This window comes from Mustela nivalis (assembly GCF_964662115.1).
Source record: "Mustela nivalis genome assembly, chromosome: 5".
Taxonomy (NCBI): domain Eukaryota; kingdom Metazoa; phylum Chordata; class Mammalia; order Carnivora; family Mustelidae; genus Mustela; species Mustela nivalis.
Window position 1 is genome coordinate 99,236,888 of NC_139024.1, and position 25,799 is coordinate 99,262,686.

The 25,799-nt window shown below is 36.1% G+C and overlaps 1 protein-coding gene across 10 annotated transcripts in view; it reads left to right on the top strand.

Annotated features, from left to right (window-relative positions):
* The window catches only part of MLIP (muscular LMNA interacting protein), a 252,382-nt gene that overhangs the window by 190,141 nt on the left and 36,442 nt on the right, over positions 1-25,799 (top strand). For all 10 annotated transcript variants that reach the window (XM_082729410.1, XM_082729414.1, XM_082729417.1 and 7 more), the window contains one exon: positions 10,758-10,886. In XM_082729410.1, the coding sequence (XP_082585536.1) occupies positions 10,758-10,886 (129 nt within the window). The remainder of the gene's footprint in view (positions 1-10,757; positions 10,887-25,799) is intronic.

Sequence of the window (25,799 nt, forward strand, 5' to 3'; positions counted from 1 at the left end):
GAAATAAGTTGCATAAGATATTACTAAAGATTTTCTTTGTATCTTTTAACTTTTATTATTTATAATTGTAAGTTCCTGAACAATAGTCACCTTCAGTATAATTAGAAAAATTTGTAGTAAAGCAGTTTGAGATGTTAAGAAGACAAAAATCACTGTTTAGTACTGATTTTTTCCCTTTTTAAGCAATTGTCTTGGGGTCCATAGCCAGCAAGTCATCTTGTCGTTATCATGCCAAAATATTTTCATTTGTAATACAAAAAAAAAAACATAAAAAAGCATAGTCTGACTCACAAAGTAGCCTGATTTAAGCAAACTACTTGAGTTTGTTGATGTTTATATATGTGGTATATATATGGGATGTGTTTGCATGCGCGCGTGTGTGCTAATTTTAGTGTTAGTTTAGAATAGTACCTGGCAGTGTGGTGTAGGTGAAAGAATGCTAGAATGGGGCCAGAAGAACCATTTTTTATTTCTGCTCTGACACTAGCCACGGGACTGGCAGTGAGGAAGCCACAAATCCAAAGGTTTGATCCTCAGTTTCCTAAATGAGCAATGAGAACATTCTATTACATACTTTCGAAGCCCCTTTAGCACCTGTGAGTCCATGATTACCAACAGAGTGATGTGAAAAAGTTGCCATGGAAACAAGCACTGCATTAACAATAAAGTTGAATGGCTTCCCAGTTTAGATATGGAAATATTACTACAACAATTTTAATATTTAAAGTAATGATATACTTGTTTCTTGAGAGCAAAATATAAAACCAAGAACTGACTTGTATGTATATGTGTGTGTGTGTGTGTGTGTGTGTGTGTACACACACATATACATACAAGTCAGTTCTTGGCTTAATATTTTAAGAAACTATTTTAAAGAGGCAAATAGATATATAATGATTTCATTAAAAGAGACATATTAAAATCAACTCATTGTAAATGTAATAAATAAGCCTTTTCTTGACTAATAAAATAATTCTGTGAATTCTAAGTTTGTGTTCTTTAGGGAGAAAAAATGCAAAGCATTGCTTTGACTGACTTTAATGATAATTTCTTTGCATTTGCTTTAGACTTTTTCTCTAAAAAGTTCAAGGGATATCTTAACCAAGTTTTAAATTAAGTTTTAATCCTCAAATTCCCTTGAGATATAGGTCAGTTTGTGAAGGGATTATTATCAAGCAAGTTTATCACACAAAAAAAGAACATCTGGATTGATATAATTATTCAGTTTAATCACTTTGACTTCTATTTCATGGCATTAACCCTGTTTTTCATTACGGGGGAATGGAATAGAATAGAAATAATTGTAAGTAAGGACAGCTGTATGACATTTGCTTCTTTAAGGATTTATGATGTTTTTGCTCTTAAGTAATATAAAAATGAATGAAATTATAACTTTTCCTTTCTATGAATGAATTTCTAATATTTGTCATCTCAAACTCTCTTCAAGATTAAGTTCTGAATAATTTGGGTGAGAATAACTATGAAAAATGAAACTAGGTATACATATGTGTATGTACATGTTTATGATATACAGATAGATGCCATATAATAGGTAATTCTGATATAATACGTTGTTGACCTGTGTGTGTGTGTGTATGTGTGTGTGTGTGTGTGTGTAGCACATAAAAATTACTGGGAACATATGATAGATTATAGTTAAATTACATAAGTAAATACTCTGTTCTGTGTAAAATAAGCAGTTAGTTAAAGTTATTTTAGTCCTGTTTTTGGGAAGAAATATAATAAATTGGTTGAAGTGAAAATCCAAGATAGATCACTGTAGTAGCACAAGCTTAAAATAGAAACCATTTTGCTTTTGACATTTGGCTTTTTAAGGGTATATAATATTTTCATACTTTCTTCTTTTCAACTTGGCTAAACCATTCGCTTGTTAACTTTGCAACTGTTCCAGTTCAACATTTGAAAGAACAAAAGAAATATGACCATGTCCCTTATTCTTAAGAAATCTCCATCGTTTACTCTGGAAACCAAACTATTTAGTATTGAGCTCAGGATAATAGAATAATCTAGGCCTCCATGTGATACCAGTTCACCAATCTGTGCTTCAGTGTCTCTTCTGTTAGACACCACCACAGGATGTGAAAACTAGACAGGAACTTAAGAGACGAGGGTATTGGAAATACTCATCCATAAAATGGGAGGTTGGTATAATTACTCAGTCAACCTGTAGGGGTATTGCAAGGCTCATGTATTATAGGATCTGAAGTTGCCAGTATAGCCTTGTGCATATGGGAGGTGTTATAATTGCACACATGATCTCTGAAATATTATCTCGGAGATAATTATCTCCATTTTAAATGACTTGAGTTTGTTGGTCTTTGTCTCAGAAATAATGATCTCTGAGGTAATATTTTTTCAGATAAAGAAATAGAGGTTCATAGTTTAAATAGATTGCCTAACACCACAGCAGTAGTGGTTACTTTTGTGTGACTTTCAAAAAAAAAATCTATATATAGACTTGAGATCATTAAAAAAGAATGAGAAAATGTTGATGAAGGAGTTAGGAAATTTGGCCTCTACAGAAGTACGACTTTCTCTGGGTACCTCTCATGGGGGGCCCAGTGCTAGCATTTTCCCATAGCCTATAAAGATGCACTTATGAAAGAGGAGGAGAATAGGTAGGGTGAATTTGGGTACAGAGATTTCTCCACTGTGAGTAGTACTATACTTAACATAACAAGGGGAGCAAAAGGAAAGGAAGGATCTAGGATCTAGGTGTGGTACCTTCACAGAGCTTTTCTAATTCCTGAACTGAATCATCCCACTGTTAACAGAGGCTGGTGGGGCCTCTTCTTTGGATGAGAAAATAGATGAGGTTCAACAAAATGGGTAAGCACTGGTCTTCCTTGGGGGTAGATGGGGGAACCTTGTTTAGAAGACATTCGCTTTTGCGTTTGGTATTTAATGCCATTACGAAATGTTCATTGTTGCGGGAGATGGAATACTGAATCTGGAGAGGAAAAACAATAGGTTAAAAAAACAAGCCACATGGCTACATACAGGTAAAAGCAAAATGCAGCTTACTGGAACACTATAAAGAAGAGTGGGTAAGCTTTCAGATACTTTGTTCCCAGTTCTGAATGCCAACTGATGTGTCCTGCTTTAGTGGGGCATGAGTCATCTTTCTAAGGGCCCTTGAGGTCACTGTTGTTCAGAAAATGCAGCCCTGAAAGCTTTTGTGTAGAATTGATGTCTTCTTCAGGTTTAAGGGTGGTTTGTCCTTGACCAGTTTTCTTTGACACAACATACTTAAGTTCTACAGCATTCATCATATATATCTCCTGAGGTTTGAATCACACTATTGTCTTTTCTTTAACCATAGAAATATTTCAATTCAACCAACCTGTGTTGTACATGTTCCACCAAATATTTTTTTGAGCTATGGGATATAGTTTATAAGAATTGAAATACTACATATATATTTTTTAAGATTTTATTTATTTAATTGACAGAGCACAAGTAGGCAGAGTAGCAGGCAGAGGGAGAGGGAGAGATAGGCTCTCCACTGAGCAGGGAGCCTGATGAGGGACTTGATCCCAGGACCCTGGGATCATGACCTGAGCTGAAGGCAATGGCTTAACTGACTGAACCACGCAGGGGCTCCCATATATTTGTTTTTATACAGCTATCATAGTAACTGTAATTTTTTCTAAAGCATATCAGGTAGGTACTTTCCTGGATGGTGCAGATCATTTAGTATCAATATTCTATATTATAAATGCAAAAATAGGAAAAAGGCAAGTTTTTTTTCCCCTTTCATATTCATGTTGTTTTTCCTTTACAAAGTTCTTTCATGCATATTACAGCAGTCCCATAGCTAATGGGTGGTATAAAAATCTGTTTTTTTCCTCCTCAATCTTGGTAACTTTGCTCTGAACTAGAGTGTTTTGAAATCTGAGATATTTATTGGAGGGGAAAAATACTTACATATTTGCTTCAAGTATATAATATTGTTTGTTGAGAAAGAAAGAAATCTAATAAAGGCTTATAAATTGAAGGAGTAAGTAAGCTAAATAATTTAGAGCATACTGCTTTTGTCAACTTTAGTCTTGACTAGTAGAATGTTTTTGAGTTTCTATGAGCTTGTTGCTACAGCAATTCTAAAATATATATGTATATACATAAAACACGGGGGACTAAAGACCAAACTGAAGCAAATGGGTAAAAGAAACATGGGGTATTTTCACAAGCTCAAGGTTTCTATATCCAGTGTTTTATTACTTTCTTGCTTTTCTATTTTACATTTTATTTCTTTGAAAAGATAAAAATAAATCCATGAATACTGACACCTTGTTCTTTATTTCTTTTCTTCCCTCATCCCAACCACTGCGGAGCTTATGACTGTCATTAAAGGCAATTAAAAACAGTCCACTAGTTGCAGTTACTAATTTGAGAATGGGGTTGCTCTCAGCAGCCATTATTTTAAGATATTGATAATGGATTCTCTAGGTCAGTGCTGGCAGTTAATTTTCAACTTTGGTCTCCAGCCAGAGGCAGTACCAACTTGTCATAGAATTATGATTGTAAGTTCCAAAGGACAGAAGCAATATTTATTTTTACAGTGCCCCTGAGTAGTACTGTTGAAGCATAAGTGTATACTCATTGAGTTAAACACAAATTAATAGCAGCCTCAGACCAGTGCCCTGTGTGGGCCATTGAAACCTGCCACCAGCCTCTAGGGACTCCATATGCTCTTGGACATTTTCGCCCTCAAGATTAGCAGTAGGTATAAATGTGATATCTTTAGTCCCACCCCACTTTTAAATTCTCCAAAAGAAGACGATATCATTGTCTTTTGGTATTAAAAATTGTATTGCTTATCACCATAAGCAAATAAGGGGAGCAGCAACAACTTTTCTTTCTTTTTTTTTTTTTTAAATGGAGAAGTTTAAAATCTTGTAAGTCCCTAAAGAACTGATCCCTGGCTTTGAATTCTTACATCCATCAGAGATGGGAATTTCAGCCTCTACTCTTACCTCTAAGGGTAAGAGTAGAGTGACCAGTTTTCTGGTCACTAACCAGAAAACTGGTCTCTTCTAACCACTTTCCGTCTTCTGGTCCTCTCTTGGGGAAAGAGAGTATGGAACTTCTATGCTGAAGAGTTCTCTCTTCTTGGGTTATACCCAAATAAAAATATTAATCCAGAAAAAGTAATGGGGGACACCAAGCTGTCAAGCAACACTTCTTCAGGTCTCCATATTGGATAATAGCCAGCATCCTGGGCTGCTTCTGCCTGTCAATTAATTTATTCATTCTTCGGTTATTTATTTAGCACCTTCTAGGATCCAGATACAGTTCTGTGTGTTGGAAATACAACAGTGAACAAAGTCATCATCTCCGGCCTCACAAAGCTTATATTCTAGTGGAGAAAACAACAACAACAACAACAATAAACACATAAACAAATGTCAGATTGTGATAAGTTCTATGGAAAAAACAAAATAAGGGAGGTAAGGGGATATCAGCATTCCAGGGAAAAATGACTTCTGGAAAAAGTAAAGAGCCCAAATGCAAACTCTCAGGGCACAGGGCATCATGGTGTCTGTGCTAGGATGGAGAGCATGAGAGGGTGAGAGGGACAGTAGCAGCAGTTAAGATGGAGAGGGGAGAGCCTCGTTGGGCATCAGAAAGATTAGGCATTACCTCACAGGCATGACAAAGGTTTTGGCTTTCACTCTAAGTGAGAAAGTGAAGCATTAGAGAGCTCTGAGAGGATTCAAGTGACATGACTTGACTCCTAGTGTAGGTTACTCTGTGGTATACTAAACTGAATGGCCAGCTGTCTGAGAACAAGGGTTATAGACACTATAGTTCCTGACATAGACGAGGTCCGACTGGCAAAATGGCTGCAGAGAGTATCTGATAGACATGTGTTTCAGAGACCCAAAACAATGGTTATTTTGTCTTTGGGGCACTTCAAAGATTGCTTACATCCTGTGTAGGTCCGTTCTCAGTAGGTTCATCATGATGAATTGAAATTTGGCATTTAGAGAAACTTTTTGTCATTCTTTCTGTGCTTTTTTTGTGTTAACTGTGGGAGTCATTGCCTGTTTTTATTTCCCCATTTAGGCTGGTAAGAAAATTAGGGAGTTGCTTTTCCTGGCCTCATAAGAATAACATTTGTGTGTATTAGTCATGGGTCTAGCTGGATCTATGGATTCCATAGCAGATAAAAATGAAAGAAGAGCCAGTTGGGGCTAGTTTTGTGGCTGCAATGACAGTCTTAACAGGAGCTCTCTTTAACAGACTCTTCTAACTTGATTCATCTAATTTCCTTTATTTTTGTTTGTACACAAACCTAGCCAATGAGTTTTACCAGAATGAGAGAACAAAGGTCTACTTCAAGTTTGAAAATATCAGTGGGTGTGTGCAAGGATACAATGTAGATTAGAAACCAATAATAGACAATCTCTTCTAAAGCCTCTCTTTTAGTCTGGAGGCAGAAGCTCAGGGTTGAACAGATGTCTCTAAAATGGCAGACCAAGGAAGATCTATCTTTAGGCAGGCGGCACAGTATTTAAATGGAAAGAGTTCTAGTCGAGTGCTCATGAATCACCTAGGGATTTTGTGAAAACTCAGGTTATGATTCAGTAGGTCTGGGGTAGGGCCTGAGATCTGGCACTTCTAACAGGTTCTCAAGTGACACTGATGGTACTGGTTTACATAGCCCATTCTGAGTGGCAAGGTGCTAAAAGACATCTTATTTGGATATCCATTAGTTTACTCTGTGTTGCAATTTAGTCTTCAACAAGTGTAGATTACATAACTGTTTGACATTAGTAACGGGAATTAGGAAGAGCAGAGAGCAAGTTAACTAATATTCCAGGGAAGCCTTGCTTGCATGTACCAGCAACAGCACCAGTTGCTTTACTTAGGCTATTTTATAGATGTTCTATAAAATAGAACCCTTGTTTGGGGGATGGATTTGAATATGGAGAAACAAGACTTATGTAAAAACTCTTTGTTGTATGATACCTGAGAGGAAAGGAATATAAATAATAAAATGTGCCATTATTCATTATTAAAGGACCTAATCATGGACAATTATAATCCTTTAGTAGAACGTCCAGGCCGGTTGAACAGCTCTTTCAAGGTCATACAGTCTTTTAACACTAGTGCAAAAATTAAAATCTGTATCCTGTTTGCTCTCCTCCCAGCAACATCATGCTGTTTTTTGTGAGTGTATTTTTAACCAAGTCTGGAGAGAGACATCAGTACAAATTTTGATGTCTTGGCCATGCAAACCACAGAGCCCTTTATGATGTAGGATATGGCGTAGGGTGCATATGTGTAAGTATAGAGGTAAGGGAAGATTTATGGATGTGTATATCGAATAGGAAAACTTCATATCCTACAGTGTTTTAGGAGTGCTCTTTTGCAGGAACATTTATGCCATGCTAAAGTAAAGAAAAACTGTATTGAGTAAGACTAATGAAAAAAAAAGGTAAATTGATACTGAATGAAATAACATTGGCCAACATCAAGGATGTGGCAATGGACATTAGAAATAAAACAGAACACAGAGGACACTGAGAATTGGAGAGGAGAAGTGAGTTGGGGGAAATCGGAAAGGGAGATGAGCCATGAGAGACTGTGGGCTCTGAGAAATAACTGAGGGTTTTGGAAGGGAGGTGGTAGAGGTTGGGTGAGCCTGGTGGTAGGTATTAAGGAGGGCACATATTGCATAAAGCACTGGGTGTGGTGCATTCAAAAAAAATGAATCTTGGAAAACTGAAAAAAAAATTACGAAAAAGGAAAGAAAGAAAGCAGAAGCAGTGAATTTAAAAAGAATCACAAATATAAAAATACTAGGGCTTTGCAATTGATTGGACAGAGGAAATTATAGAGGTGGGTATTTAAAAATTATTTTAAATTTCTGTCTTTTGTTTGTCTGTCTCTGCAGTAGGCATAGGAGTAGTTAAAATCATGGGCTCGATTAATGGATCTGCACTGGATTTCAACGTTGACTTCTTCCTATATTAACTGTTTGGCTTTGGCATGTGACTTATTCTCTCTAAGCCTCTCACAGGGTTGTTTATAGGGAATTGATGAGATAATCTACCTACAATAGAGACTATAGAGCTTGATCGCATATAGATAAGATATAGAATCTGGATCTACAAGAGAATGATGGTGTTATCTGCAATGAATCTTCAAAGGATTTTGAGGTTGATTTCAAAGCATGTGGAATGGTGTGAGCAAGGTGTAGAGGTTGCCACAAACATGATTTGTCCATGCACCTTGGATTATGGAGCATGTGTGAGGTTCAGAATGGGACCACTAGTGTTTAACTTCCAACTTGACCATCCTGACTACTGAGAAATAGTTAGGTGTGGAGGTTATGGTTCAAGTTCATAGGATGCGAAATAGGAACATGTCAAAGACAAACTATGCCTAGTCTTCTTGTGTGTAATTTGGCTTCCATGTCTGTAAAATACTACTGAGTAACAACAAGTGAAGGTGTGGGAGAAAAAATAGGACTGGAGGAAGAGGAGATAAATACAGTGTAAGAACCAGGGCAACTATACCAAGGCCAACTGGGCAAACTAGAATGAGGGAGACTCAGAGACTTCAGATAGACCAAGCCTAGGAACAAAATCAAAGAAAAGAGCATGTGGAACATCCAGTAGAGTAGAGGAAATTGGGAAAGAATTATTGTCAAATTAATAGACAACCACCAAATTTGGGAAATTCATAGGAACTAAGGAGCATAAAGGCTAGAACAAAAACAATTATGAAACATTAGTAACTGATTCTGATACTGAATATCCAGAAGAGTCTCTTTGCTGGGTCTCTCGCCCAGGAGAGAAGATCTGAGTGAAAGTCTCCAGGTGAGGATAACCCAAATCAGCAGTCTGCTGGCAATACAATCAATCAGGTAGCCATGTTGCCCTGGCAGAGGGATTCTCAGCATATCAAGTGCTCTGAGTTAGACTTCTCCTCTCTGCTTTCATCTTTTTGCATACTGCCACCAAACTTAGCTCCTAAAGCTCCATGTTGGTTTTAAAACCTGGTAGGCCCAGGGTCCTAGAGCTGTATTGATTTCCTACCACACAAAGGAGTTGGAAAGAATGAGAAGGTAGGGGAGTAGGGGATGAAAAGGGAAATGAAACAGGAAGTCGAGTGGAGGAGAGACAGGAAATCTGGACAACTTAAGATCATGACCCAAATATCAGGCATCTCCCTTAGTATAGATGGTTATAGAAATCAGTAGCTGCCTACGCTTTGTTCTTGTGTTGAGTTTACTGGAGGGTACTGCTCTCATATGTATACTCAACTCTGCGACTTAATACATAATTGGATGTTACTTGCACATTTTTTTCCTCTTGAGAGAAATAAGAGTTTCTTAAGTAGGAGATATTTCTTAGCCTGGGGACAATAAAGACTTCTCTCACTCTTTCCTTCCCCAGTTGGCATAAATATGAAAGACAACTGGGAAAATAGCGATTGAAGAAAGTATTGCAGAGTAGCATTTATTCAAGCCTCAAAATATATCAGGTGGTTTATAGAGCAGAGAGATAGATGTAGTCCCTTAAGGCTTAAGTTGTGAGTATCAGCATTTACTGAGGAGAACTAATTTACTATTTTCTGAAAGGAAATGGGGTTGAGAAGAATGATTGCAGCAAAATGCTTAACCAGGACAAGTGTCACAACTTTTTATTGAATTCTAGTTTGGGGTATTTTTGTAAACTTATCAATCATTTTGTGACATTTTACAGTGTAATGAGATTTTGGTGTTTGTGAAACATCACTGTGAAATGGCCCCAAGTAGATTTCTCTCTCTCTCTTTCTCATCAAACTGACATTGGGTACAAGCTTATGAGTCTTGAATGACTAGTCCGTTAGGTAAAACTCTTTTGGTTGCAAGTTAAAGAAGTTGTAAGTTTTAAAAATAAGGAGATCTTGTGTGAAAGAAAAGGAAATTCTTAGGGAGCCTCAGGAAACAAAAAATCAGCGGGGCCCCAGGAATGTTTTAGAATCCCATTCTGGAAAGCCCCTTAGTCTCTCCTCCTTAGGCTCCCCATGCACTTTGCTCTCTTTCTTGATCTCGTCTGATCTGCTTTGTATGGCAAATTGAGGCTTTCCCATAGCTCACAAATTGACATATTATAATTTCAATCTTCCCAAGTAATTGCAGAGTGGTCTGAATTCTTATTCCACATTCTTGGAAGAGAAAGTCTTACTCTAGCCACCCCTCTTAGGTCAGAAGGCCATCCCTGGTTTCATCAGACTTAGTATGAACCTGGTTTCTGGGGGCCAGCTCTGTGGATGTTGGGACAAGGGAGTTGGTTTCCAGAAAAATAAAACCTTAAAGGCTTGGTGGCTTGTGCCAAATTCATCTCTCCTACCATGCCCAGAATAAGAAAGCTGCCTGCCATTAAGGCCACTCTCCATAAATATCTGTTAAATGAAGTATTTGTTGACTGAATGACCAGTGAGGATATAGGAACACATTTGGCTAGATAAATGAGGAAGGTTTTTGCATTTTGAACATTGGGATAGTAGATATCTATTAGTTAATTGCTGTAACAGTTAATTTTAAAGTCATCTTAGTGAAAATCATTTGATTTCTAGGCTGCTTTTATGTATTGGTAAAATCATTTTAAAATTTAAAAAAATTAAAAATTTTTGTGAGAACATTTGAATCATTTGAATGACTTAACAGTGCACATATTCATTCATTTTAATGCCATTTATTTCTTTATTTTTCAAAATTTTATTTAACATTCATGAAGACTAAGCCTGGAGTAATTCGCCCAGTACCTGTAAAATCCAAAATATTACTGAGAAAAGAGGAGGAAGTCTATGAACCCAACCCTTTCAGTAAATACCTGGAAGATAACAGTGACTTCTTTTCTGATCAGGTGAGCATACAGAAGAAAAAATTTTGATACTTTGATAAATAACTGTATAAAATAGGAAAATGCTTCTATGAATATGGTATGTACAAGAAAATGTTTATTTGATTAGAGTGTCCTTAGTAATAAGAAAAGGTCCATTATTTTCATAATAAAAAAAAATTAATATATTCCCAGGATGATATTTTGTTTGAAGTGTTTCAAGTTAAAAAAAAATTTTTTTTCTACCTTGTGCTGCTAATGTTTTGGGAACAAAGACACCACTCTCCATAAAGAAAGACATCATGAAGTCATTGGTTGGATGGGTCATATAGGTGTCACATTATTATTTGTAAATTCCTGTTTCATTTTGAAGAGATGAACTATTTGGGTTTGGTATATTAGTACATTTAGCAAAATATCTATTGTATGGATGCATAGTAACATACTAGAAATGATACAAACCCTTAGATTGAGCAGTAATAGTAGATTGGGGCTTAAGATATTTTAAGGCTTTTTTTGTCATTTGGATTACATGTAAAAAGGAGTACTATCTTCCCCTTGTATACCCTATATGTTGGAGGGAGAATAATGGGAGGTTGTTGGTGTTGCTTTATAAGCTATTTGGGAAACATATGAAAATACACATTTATGCAATATAAAAGTCCATAAATTATTTCAGAGTGAAATTTAATTTGCATCTTTTTTGTCCTATTAAGATGCAGCAAATAGGCATAGGTTGTATATTTTATATCTCAAATACTATGACATGGATAAACAATGTGAGCAATCCAGAAACCTTTCTGAATACAGCCAAGGCAAGTAAAATCACCACCCTTGGTGATCTATAATAAAATATACTTATGAAGGAATACAAGGGGATATACTCCATGTAAGTTTTACTTTGAAAATAACTAAGACTATTCTTGAAACAATAAATTATACTTGCATTTGTGAATCATAAGGACTATCTTATCTGGCACTTATTTGCTCTATAACATCTCTCTTCATTTTCCTAATGTTTAAAATGAGGCATTCAGATTGGGTACTTTTTAAGGACCCTTCCAGTTCAAAAATCTGTGTTCCTTAAAAATCTAAGATTAACCCTCATTAGGTCAGAAGTCATTGTGTAGCCTTGAAGATGTTCATCATAAATACTTTCTCAGGATTTGTTATAGTTTTTTCTATAAAATGGAAACAATATGATTTTGATAAGGTAAACATTTTTAGAAGACACTAATAGCATTGAATATGATAATTAGAGGCAATTACTTTCATTTTATAGAATAAAATGTTATCCTCACTTTAAATTAAATAGAGAAATCTCACTGATTTATAGGATTGTCTTTACTAATTCCACACATAACAGAAATGAAAATTCCTCTTAAAGCATATTTTAATCATCAACAAAAAACACTTATTAAATATCTACTGCTTGTGTGATACAAATACTTTAGAGGCTTACTATGACATTTTAGACCTCATGGGATCATTATAAAAATAATGCAGTCAAATGACAAAAACGTTAACAGCTAAGATAAACTTCACATACTATCTATGTAATTTACGTTCTTCAAAATACAACCTAAAGCTGTAAAATAATGATTTTGTTCTTTTATATTAGTATAATTTCAAATGTATGTATTTTGTTTTAAATAAGATTCATGTGTAGAATAGCAAGGTACAGATTTATCACCATTAACTCTCCATGAAAATGATAAATTCCATTTTCAAGTTTAGGAAATTCTTGTCATTAAAAGGAGTTGACATTTCTTTGCCCTGCTTTTTTTTGACCAGACTGCAAGTTTAAAGCTCTGTTTATGTTCAGCATAAACCTATGAATTTCCAGATAATTTGTGGAAAATTGGAACTCTTTTGCAAATACGGAAGTGCCACAAACACAACTGTACTCGTATTGTTTTTTTCAACCAATTTTTTCTTGCTTTTATCTCACCTTTTATGTGCAACATGGGTAGTAAAAGGAGTCTCCAGACTGTCAGATTGAACAAGGTAGAGCGTACTATTTAAAAGTGAATTCCAGACATTCCCTGGTCGTCCTCATTAACCTTGCATGAGAGGGATAATTTAATAGAAACTTGGGGTCCCTGCACATGGGCCAACTACATATACTATGAACTAGTCTCTCTATGTGGAGTTCTAACTACCATCTCCGTGTCCAGAATCTGCCAGGGAGAAAGACATCAGACAGCTCACCAGTGCAGATGCTTAGCTCTACTTAAAATATAAATTGAGTAATAACAGTTTATAATCTCAGTGTTGCTACTTCATCAAAACTTGAATAGAAGAGCATGTACTCAAATTCGCTAGTCACTCTTGTAGTCTCCTTTGCTGCTGCCACAGAATAAATTGAATGGTTCCAAACTCAGTTGATCTCACCCACCCATGTAATGGAAAATTCTCTAGCCAGACACTTGGGCCAAATTGAAGCAGCTCACATTCACTAATCTGCCTTGTACTGGGGACAGTTCCACATGACAGGAGATGCTGGATGGGATTGTTAAGTCAATAAATTTCCCCTAACAGCTTCGCTGCCATAAAATATGATTTCAAAACTCTCTGTTACAAAATGTCAGACACTAGAGATGATGAGACCAGACGGAAATGTATTTACTGTAGCTTAAGATACAAGCAGGCAGCCTTTTAAACAGATAATGAACTGAACATTTGCCTGGAGACCGTCTCTGGGTACTAAAAGCAAAGTTTGAATCGAAACGCATAATCAGGTAAATGAGACTTATTAATCAACAGCTTTTACATCAAAATGGCATAGGCCAAGAAGCATCCGTCTATATTCGATGGATTTTGTGACAAAGACTCTTTGGAATGAAGCTTATGCTTTTTTGAAATTACCTTTAAATCCATTATTGTATCAATTTGTGGTCCTGTTGACTTATTGCAAAATATCCTCACACTTGCATTTGGATTTGAAAGTATGGTGATATACATTGAAGCATACCCTATAGACAGCCAAGGTCAGAGCTGAAAAGTAATTAACAGAATTGATTGGACAAACAGGCATCCAGAAGACATTGAGGCTTAGAAAATCAATTCACTAATGAGAATGAAGATACTTAAAGAGCCCACTGATTTTTAGTTTGTCTGACTACTTGTGAGTTGGCAAAATACATTGATTGTTTTCTGGTCAGTTAGTATGTCTAATTGGATAAAGGTGATCTCTTCACTTAAGATCATCAACTTAATAAAAAAGCAATTGCTAAACTCAGTTATATAAAATATTACATAAAATATTCTTTCTCTCTTTATAAATAAGTAATAGAACCCAAAGTATTAATATGTCATTTTCTTCTGAAAGCCTTAGAGAAATATATGAAAAGAAAGGATTTGGACAGAATTAAAGAGGAAATACTGTTATTTCATCTGATTACCCTGGTGTGTGGTTGTTTTTTTTTTTTTTTTTAGTGAGAAATAACACTTCCTAGCACGTGTGCCTCTTGAATTTTATTTTCTTTCTAATTTACTTCAATAAGAAAAGGAAGATGTTTTGTGTGAAAATGATCATTTTATGAATTTCCTCCACACCAGTTCACAGAGAATATAAAGGGACAATTATGGGGGATTTTTTTTTTTTTTTGGTAATATTTTCAGTCTTTCTTTTCTCTGATTTTTCTGAGATACCTGAATTCACTACCAAATTTTGTTTGACATTCAACTTTGATGATTACGTGGGTGACTTTCAGATTTCTGTCTCATTATTCATCAAGTTAGATTTCTTCTGCCACCTTCACCTTCACTTCCTTGTGTCATGGGCATGTTACTATTATAGAGCAAGTATTCATGTTTGTCATAGGTGAAACTGACAATACTGCCTTTTATTCTGAATGACTTCTGGCTTTGCTATAAATTGCTACTGTTTCAACAATTGTTTCTCAATCAAAAGAGTCATAAAAAGATCTCTTATCAGTGCTGACCTTTCATTGAGAAGTAGTTTTCAGCTTAAAATGTTTAACCTTTCTAGGTCTAGAAGTGATTAAGCGGTTTTCCCTAACTGTCTTAAGGAGGGAGAACCGAAATGTCTTGTGTTACATTTCTTATGGAAGGGTTAAGACCAGAGATTTAGTTTCTACATGTTTTGCCAGGTTATTTTTGTTTATTCGAGTAATGAAATCTTTGTGAGTTTTTTTCCTTTTTCCTTTTGTCTTCCTCTCTTCTTCCCCACCTTTCTTAATTTCCTTCCTTCCTTCTACCTTCCCACCCCCCTTCCTCCCTCTAAGTGTAATAGGTAATAGTTTATTATAAACAGGTATGATATCACATGTAATAGTTTATCATCATAAACTGTTTTGTTTCTTTTTTCTTTTTTTTTTGAAATTGTCCTGTAGAGACAATATTTGCTTTTTCTCTAGAATATAATCAAATAGGATCACCTTTTCAGACTTAAGATTTCATCTCACTCTTTTTATTTGGGGGGGGGGGTTAAGCTTTCTTATGACCTTGTGTAATTATTGAGGTTGGAAGATTAGAACTGGGACTACAGAGTTTCAATCTTCTGTTGCAGTTGTCTTCAAGCTATGGGAAACTTAGTTTCTTGTCCCCCTTCCTTTGCCTTACATAGCATTAAAGTATTGAAGAGATTCTTACTTGCTTTAAAACAAGCAAACAAACACACAAAGAAGACCCATTGTCACTTGGATCATAATAGATAGCATTATTCTATTTCTAATAATTCTAATAATTACTTAAGCAACTGAATTCTAATAATTAATTCCAATAATTAGTCAAGCTCTGAAGCATTAGTTGCCTAAGAAATATTGGGAAATATGCAGTATCTTACCATATCCTAATCTATAGGGAAAAAATGATAATCTGAAAGTTTTATACAAATGTGTTCTTTGATTTTTTGTTAGTTCATGATGTCCCTATCTATCTCTATTTAAGAGGAATGGTACTGTCATATTTAGAGGCTCTCATGTAAATTATCCTACAGTTTTAAGATAAGGTCTTGTTAAAATTAAATATCATATATTAGTTTCTTTGGAAGAGTATTGAATAACAGTTAGAATGTCAAAAGAAAGAAGGTAGCTGTGTAAAAATATTTTAAGTAATATCCAGAGTAAATGTTATTTAGAGATTAGAAAGTTTTGTTTTGGCAAGGAAAATGATACATTTTTATGTTTTACTTCACCGATTTCTACCCCAAATTTGAATTCTGAGTCAAGGTCAGCCTGTAGATAGAACTATAGATGGTACCAATATGGCATTTAAGACAGTTTTGGTAAAACTAGTCCTGTTCTTCCAGGACACTGTCTACAATACTCCCCTTCCTCCTTCCTTATACAGTTTCAATTCTACAACTACCTTAAAATGACTTATGGTTATTAATGATGTTTTAAAAAACCCCAAAACCATGGGCCCCAGATGGTATCATTTAGAATTCTTGAACCTGTGCTTAGTACATAATTGATTTGCAGTTTCTACCTCCCCCGGAAATATAGTCTTTGCTTGTCAGTCAAGAATTTTTCTATCATTCCCTGCCCACCAAAGAAATAAAAGGTAATAATCTGCATGATAAGACACCTGCCCCCCCCTTCCCAAAGCTACCTCCCCTGGAACAATCCTTTTCTTTTGCTAATAATGGTCTTGCCCCAGCCTTCTACTAACCCTTCCAATTTTCCTAATTCCTCAGAGCTCTCTTCTACTTCCTGGAGGTTCATGAATCCTTTAATAAAGCCAAGTAAATTTTTAAAATTTACTTGATTAAACTTTGTTATTTAACAATAAAGATCCTTAGGAAATGCGATCCTAGTGAGAGGCTTGTGATTTTCTCTTCTCTAACGATAATTTTCTTTGACCCGTAAGAAGAGGACTCAAGGTAGAAAGCAGAGAGGATGACACAGTGAAAGTCGGATGTACTATTTGAATATAAATGCTAAGATTGATGTGTTTGAAACACATTATACTCTCTAAGCAGCAGGGAGATTGTTACTTATTTTAAAGTGTAGGTGAGATTAGACAGACTTTGTTGACAAATGTAAAGGTCACAGCAAAATATATAAGTCTGAAGATGAGTTATGTGGAGAGATTTAGAAACCTTTTTTCTGTGATCCAAGATAAAGAAAAAAAAAAAGAAGGTGGGTAATTTGGGCAAGAAGAACAACAAATTCAAATGATAGGAGCAACCAAAAGAATGCATAGGAGAGAATGAAGCAGAGAGAAAAAGGGGGTAAATAAACTGGTTTTTGAATTCCATTAAAGAGCCACAGACAGCCTGAGAAGTCCAGCACGTGGGAAAACTCAACTCGAGCTGGTGAAGCAGGTCCTTTACGGTAAATATATGGAAAAAGAAAATGTATGGAATACATTACACAAGTGCAAAAATGTAGTTCTATTTATTTCGAAGGCTACATGGAAAGGAAGATCTGTAAAATCTATAAATTCAAAATTGATGATTCCTTAAGGACCGCAGAGCTGGCAGGTTTTCAGACTTTTTCAAGCTAATGTTCTAATCTCCAAATACGGACATCTGAAGAGAAATTTAATCTCTTGCAGTCAGATCATCCAAATACCAATTTGTCTTATGGACCTTTAGGTGTGAGATAGATAGGTAGATAGATAGATATACATATATATATATACACACACATACATACATACATATACATATTTTAACCTTTACATGTGTGTGTGCACGTGTGTGTGTGTGTGTGTGTGTATATATATATATATATATTTTTAACCTTTATTTTTCCTTGAAAATAGAAAATTGCATTTGGCACGGTAATAAACAACTCACCGGGACTGGATTGTCACTTATATTTATCTGGTAGAGTTGAGAGGCTTAACGTATTTTACCGGTTCGAATAAAACAAGCCTGTATGACATTCATTCCTTTGGGTAAGTTCGGAAATAGAGGTGTTTTCTTCAGTCTTTGGCTAATCTATTTCCAGGAAATGTTAGGCTCTCCTGAACTGCATTTTGGAAGGACTGGCCTTTTGCAGAATATTGTAGGGTCAGGCTAGTCTCACCTTCCAATTTTAGAACCTCTATCCAGGGAGGATCTGATGAGCTCATTCATTCTGAGGTATATTTGAACCAAAGGAAAACTAGAGCAGCTTGGTTTTTCAGAAAGAACTCTGAAGTCTGGAACATAGTCACGGAAGCTTGTTTAGTTAGCTCTACCCTTGATTAATCAGCTCTACCCTGTGCATTTGTGAGCCATGAACCTCATCAACAAAGTGAGAGAATTGGGCTGGCCTGGTGGGTTTTCAACTGGGGTGATGTTGGCCCAAACATTATTGGTTGTCATAACTGAGGATGCCACTGGCATCGAGTGGGTAGAGGCTAGGAATGCTGGCCTCTAAGCAATGTACGGGGCAATCTTGCATAATGCTGGATTATACAGCCTGAAATGTCAGTAGTGCTGGAGTTGAGAAATCCTGGACTACAGCATTTCTTGGCTCCCTTCCAGCTCCAACAACATTAAACTAATGAAGCTCAATGCTACCACTGCACAACAGCATTTCAGTTCAACCGACACTGACTAGGTATCTTCTTTTTGTGCCTTAACTAAGAACTTTTCCCTTTTTGATTTGTATAAAGGAGGTAAGAAAGCCTCCATTGATAGGATTTCCCCACATTCCAAATAGCTTCTAGCCATACCCCCATTTATTAAAGGACATGCATTTTCATTGGCACTGGATATTTCAGCAAAGTTATGGCTTCCCCAATTTCCTATACATTTTACCTTCATTCTTGTATTTCCCCAATAGTCAGGTTTCAGGAGAATCAACTAAAAAAGAATTTTTTTTAAAGAGAAATATTTGAATGTCAGGCAGCGGTATGAAAAATGCCTGTTGTTTGATGAAGTCCTTCCTGATCCGGAACCTTATTACATAGCTGCAAAAAGAGGGCATTGTACAAAATACTTTTCATGGTGCCCTCTTACCCTACAATTTTGTATTTATGTTTGTAAATACTATTGGAATATAATAATAAATGTTATTAAATATTTAAATATTATTGGTTGATATTTCTCATCCTTAGATGATTCAAAAAAGGAAAGGAGCAAGTGTTGCTCAGGACATAATGTTTGGGGAGATGGAAAGTCTTGTAAGCTACTCTGTAGGTCAAAATCGTAACAAATAGTCCCTATTCCCTGGTAAGTGGTCTCCTCAGTGCTATGGTTTCCTGATGTTCGTGATGAGTGGCATTGCTGCTTCCCTCCATGCTCATTCCTTTCTCTCTACTCCTAGCATTCAACCCTTTAACGATTGTGTGCCAAGCCCTGCAACATATATGGGTGACTCTGCTGGAAATCGAGCCGACAGTATCCCTGCCCTCATAAAGCTTAGGTTCTAGTGATTTCTACTTATTTTGGACCTTGGTCTCTTTCTGTCAATCTTAACTTTCCCTGTAATCTTCTCTACTTCCTCGTGTGAAACTGTCCACTACACACTTGAGCTACACACACCATGGCCCAGTTCTCTGGTCCTCTGATCCTTTAAGGGACTTTCTGTGACTGCTGTTTACTGGAGTCTTTGATTCTTCTGCTTCCTGCAAAGGAGAGAAACCTTGCGATAGAATGCGGTGGAAAGAACATGGATTCTGTGTGAGCCTGGGAACTCTGAACTTAATTTTTATCCTAGAAAAAGATGGGACTACTCATCCCATTTCTAATGGTACCCATACTGATACCCATTTGTGATTATACAAAATAGTCGCCGCAAAAGGGCTTTGGACACTTGAAAGGGAATATACATTTGAAATGTTTATTGTTATCATTTCCTTTAAAATCACTGTAATTTTGGAAGAAAGGGTTTGATCCCTTGCTAAGATGATATCAAATATGTTCTCTCCTCCCCACAGTTATGAAAAATCACAGAAGCCTCTTTTCTATGTTGTTTTTTGACTTCTTCAATGCATGTCTGGTGACACCTCTCTACCAAATACATGTCTGGTGGCACCCTAAGATAATTAAACCCTATGCATAGATAAACAAAATTGGGCATTTTAACCTTCTAGCACCCACTGTGGTTGATTATGACATATTTTCTCTTTCTTTCCCTTGAGCATGTTGCCATCATAGTACCTTCCCAGGGGCATCTGCTCTTTAAGGTTTGCTGTTAGACAACCACAAGCGCTAACCCCTAACTAATCCAAAGCCTATCTTGCAAATTGTATTTGAATCATTTAAAAACTTTTTGGGGTGAAGGGGATTTGAAAAAGCTAAGCATATGCTATTTCTTTTCATACTTCACATGTTTGCATTTTTTGGTTCAAATAAGAATTTGAAATAGGTAAGTGTGGCGTAAACTATGTCTATCTGTTTTTAAAATGCATATAGATCCTCCAGAATAAGGGCTGATAAACAAGAAGCTATTCCAGGGGCGCCTGGGTGGCTCAGTCATTAAGCGTCTGCCTTGGCCTCAGGTCATGATCCCAGGGTCCGGGGATCCAGTCCCACATCGGGCTCCCTGGTTGGCAGGAAGCCTACTTCTCCCTCTCCCACTCCCCCTGCTTGTGTTCCTTCTCTTGCTGTGTATCTCTCTGTTAAATAAATAAATAAAATCTTAAAAAATAAAAAAGGGCTCCAGTAATTTCACCTGGTGATGCTCTGCATTTCCAGAGGCACAAATCACTGCATGGTGTGAAGTGGGGACAGCAGGAGCGAAGAGAAAGTGGATTTTCACCCTTCACTTCCAAACCACAGGAAAGGGGGTAACTTTAAAATGCCAGGATGGAACAAAAGAGTCTCAGATGTGAAGGCTTTAATGAAAAGAGCCCATAGTGTCTTAAAATGCCCTTTGGTATTGCAGTGAAAACAGCTTTTGAAGTTAAATAGTTCCACTTGATGGCTGAAGGGAAAGTCGGCTTTTTTTAGAATGGTAAATGTAGCGGATATGGCTATAGCATTAATTTTCTGAAGTCTCTGTCAATACTTAATTCTGCAGTTTCTCCAGCTCTCTTAATAAACAGAACTAAATTAATTTATTCACCACATATTGTCTGCAAAATTTTCTATAATGAACAAAGGTATTACTCGCTTCATAAATTCTTGTGTTCCTTATTTTTCAGGATATGATCTTATAATCAAATAAAAGATCCCTTTTTAAAAATCAAGCTCCTAAGTCAAGCTTATTTTCTTTTGAAAAATTTGTCCTAAGTATTTTTATACTGAAAAAGACAATTCTCAAGCAAGTGAAAAGCAGTTTAAAGCATTTTATTAGAAATTGCTTTGGTAACATAGCTCACTGATAGAAACGGGGTATGAAACAATTGTATGATTCCCTATCCTTCCCTCAAAAACTAGAACATTAGAAGATTCATCTATTAGATGTGAAAGCAGGGTAGATGATGTTCATTTCCAGGAATCATTTAGAATAGTGATCTCCAAAGTAGTACCTACCTACCTCAAGATAGTTCTTTGGGGGTGGGGGGGGTACAGGTCAGATATGATGAAGATTTTATTGATGTACAATAGGGTTCACACTACTACCTGTTGGCCATATCTGGTCCACCACCTGTTCCTATAAATAATACTTTATTGGTACATGACTATATGTATTCATTAAGGTATTGTCTGAGGCTGTTTTCATGCTACCATGGTAATAGTGACAGAACAGAGGGTTTGTAAAGCCTACTGTATATCCTCAGTGGACCCTCACAGGAAAAGCGGGCCACCTCCTGACTTAAAATTCTAAGAAATATTTTAAGCTTTGCTGATTAATATGGATTTACACTGGTGTCCTTTGTAAGTCTGAGTGCTAGACAGTCACAACTCAAGTATATTTTAAGTGAGATTTCCTGGGAAAGTGTCAGCTCTTCAGTTTGGTGCAGTGAACAGAGAGCCCTCAGCTGGCTACTCCTTAAGCCTTTTCTCCTTGGTTGAAGATCATGTGCCCAGTCGGATGTATGATTTATCACATAACTATTTTTAATTAAAATAAAAAAAATAATCTACATAAAATGAACAAGGGGCTTTATTTTAAAACATCTGCAAAATAGTCTGGATTGAGCGTGCCACTACTAATATAGGAATAAATAACAAGAAATGACAGTGATGATGTAAGACCTATATCTAGTATAAGCTTGTTAACAGCCATATTGTTAATTCATCATTCATATTAGTATACCTAGCCCTATATTTATAGTTTTACCTTGAGTTTTAACTAATAATTGCATTGTGGCATCATAAGATATTTACAAAGTAGGCATCCAGGACCTGGTGATGCTTTGCAACTTTAGTAATGTTTAAAGACGTGAGGTACTCAATATTATAATGTTTAACATTTTGCTGAAGTCAATGATAAATATCTTTTTTGAAGAATATTCATAAAGGAAAAATTAAAAACCCAATTTAATTGGAAACACACATGTTCTTCCTGCTGCAGAAAACACTATAAAGTAATACATAGAAAACAATAGAATAATGAACTGAAATTCATTCCTTTGTATCAGACACCATTATGAAGTGCATTGAAAACATATCTGAATATTTAAAACAGGACATAGTGAGCAATCACACCGTATTGCAGTTTTATAATGCAGTTAAATTAAAACACAGATTTAAAATAGTTTCAGTGTATGGCATTTGTGTTTTACACATGAAATCTACAATGAGTGACATTTTGGGGATTTAGAAGAGAAATAAGTTAGGGAAAATTTATTCCTTAAAATAAGGGACTTCTTTATATCAAATTACAATTCTGTGAGAAAATTGTGAAGGTATAATCGGCAGTAAAATATGTAAAATAATTGTGGGTGTGAGGCTGAAGGTACATCGACATCCATAGATAAGCTCTGATGACAAAGTCATTGCAGATGCGTATACATACACACACACACACACACACACAGTATATAGAAAGGGCCCGTTATGTATATTACGTTTGTATATGGTCAAGATTCCTAAATGTAGTAATAAAAACATAGGGATAAAGATGGGTGTGTGCGTGTGTGTGTATTTTTATAATAATGAGATAGAGAAGGACCAAGAATATCTTTTGATTCACTTGGAGCTTCTCAAGTTATCTTCTGGCAAAATATTTTGAAAAGTAACAAACTTCCATATGCATTGGGACTATTTGGCCTTCCTTGCTACCTGCATATTGAAAAATGTGCTTTTCAACAAATTTTTGATTAAAGAGGAAATTCAAAATAAAATTTCTACCTGGAAGAAAAAAATAATGAAACTATTATCTATTAGAAATTATGGAATACAGTCAAAATAGTCTCTGGAAGAAAACTCATGACTCTAAATATGGTTAATGAATGAATATGAGAATACAAACAAGTGAATTAAATATTTGATTTTGAAAATTTAAGAACAATAACATATCCTGTGCATAAGGAAAGCAAGGGAAATGAATTTATAAGAATTGACAAAAGAAAACTGGAAAAATTAAATGTAAGGGCAGAACAAAATTTTCAACATGCAAAGGTCAAAATTTTTCTTCTAATACTCCATTTCCCCCCAGGAAACTTCTCTAGGGCCCAATAGATACAAAAGAGAACCAAGAAAGACATGGCATACGGGAGGCGGGAGATGGAACATAAGAGACAGGCAAAGAAAATTTCCAAGATGATGGTAAAGAGAGTCACAGCCTAATGGCTTATAGGAAGCATAGAAGAGAACTAGCACAGATCAGAACAGGTGCCTCAGGTGACATTTATGTCAAGGCGGTCACCACCAAGAAGTCTTTCACCTTTGTACCATATTATTAAGCAAAGTGATCCTAGCTGGAACCCTTATCTCTCTATAGCCTGTCCAAATGCTGATAGGATTCTGCGATTCTGCTCTTCCCTCCCTGCTGAGCTGCCTGGAATAGCCGGGGAACCTCTCTGATCCACAGAAGTGTCCAGGGTTGACCAGCTCCTGAGATAGGAAAGTTGGCTACAGAGAGCACAGAAATATGAAACATTTTCTGTCTGATTGGTTAGACCTTAGCCCTGCCCGAGTCCCCTATCTAGGGAATCTTCTGTTGCCCCTGGATCACTATAGTCTTGGCTTCTGAAGTCCTCAGAATGGGTTCTTGAACCCTCCCAGAAAAGCTGAAGCCAAACATCAACCAGAAACTGTTCCACTCACTTTTTCCTAATCGCTGTCAACTGTCAGTAACAAAGCTACCTTTTCCTTACACACCTAGTCTTTGTGTTTGCTACTCAGTTCTCAAATCAATCAGTTTCCACACTGATTAAGAATTGTAATGAGCTGTTGATAGAATAATGAAATCATTGATTGAGAAATAAAACAAAATTAGAATATATTTCAATCTAAAAGCCATCTTTAATGGGAAAACACTAAAAGTGTTCCATTCAAGGTGCACGATAATGTGACCATTATTTAATAATGTTAGTGGCAGGGGCCAATGGAATTAGACAAAAGGAAGGAATTAAAAGTATGAAAACTGGCAAAGAGGAGGTAAATTTATCATACCATTAAATATTTGATATTTTGGGTGATATACCTAGAGTTTCCAAAAGAATCAATTAAATGACAATTATATCCGTGAGATAACTCGGTAATGTGTCTTGCTAGGAAATCCACATCTTTCATGTACTGACATAGAAATATTCCAAAGATATTGTTAAATGGGCGAAAAATACAAACAAATGAGATGCAGAATATTGCAAATTGAATGCTTTTTATAATAATAATGTGTGCTTATCGTGTGTATGTGTAAAATTATTTGTATTTGCTTGATATGTAAAATTAACACTTGCAGCACAAACAAGAAACCAGTTAGTTACCATTTCAAGATACAGAGGCTTATAATAATCTCTCATTTCTACAAACTTAAAAGGTCTAGAATTATAATTTTCTAACCTGCTTAAATTTTCTGAGTTTTGAATCTAATGCTTAAAAAAAAGAGAAAAGGGGTGCGTGGGTGGCTCAGTGGGTTAAAGCCTCTACCTTTGGCTCAGGTCATGATCCCAGGGTCCTGGGATGGAGCCCCACATGGGGTTCTCTGATCAGCAGGGAGCCTGCTTCCCTTCCTTTCTTTGCCTGCCTCTCTGCCTACTTGTGATCTCTGTCTGTCAAATAAATAAATAAAATCTTAAAACAAAAAGACATCTACCAATAGAGCAAACATGTTCAGTATACACTTTAGAAAGACAATCAGTGGCTGAAAAATACATAGTATTGGTAAAATGAATTAAATTTACTTTAAAAATATTAAAGAGATTTCCAGGGCCCTGGAATCATGACCTGAGCCAAAGGCAGAAGCTTTAACCCACTGAGCCACCCAGGTGCCCCCAAATTTGCATTAAAAATATTAAATGTACAGTTTTAAAGTGGAATTTACTTGCTTGCTAAATATAATTTTGATCAATGTGTATTATTTCGTACTAAATTTCCATTTCGCACAAAACCAAATATATTATTAGTCCATTGCTTATGGAGCAAAGAAATAATAGAATACAGTATTGAACTCACAGAAAATATAATATTCCTCTGAAATTTCAGTCATTAATGCATTAAGCGTCTACTATATTACATGTTGCACTTGACTCTGAGGCCACAGAGGTGAATAAAGGTTTCATTTTATAAGATTCATGTCCTAAGGGGTTTTACTACAGGATAATCACTGTTGATTTATTTCGCTACATTAAAAGTTTCAGAAATATAAGAGATGATATATCTGAAAAAGTAGCCCTGTCTTTCATAGATATTTATGTAGACAGGCCCTTTTTGGAGCTTTTCTTTATATGCCCAAGACTTCCCACTCTCGTGGCTTTCTCGCCCCCTTCCTGGCTTCATACTGTGGGTCCTCCTTCCTCAAAGTCTTTGGCATTCACCCGTTTTTCCAGGTTCAAGACCCACCCTAGGGAAGGCCTCCTTCCCTCTCCTCTCTACACTGTAGCTCCTCTGTGTGCTCTCTCCAGTTTCTCTCCAAAGGAACACACTGCCTGGATCGAAAACCTCATGTGTCTCTCCAGACCTACCTCTCCTTGATCCCT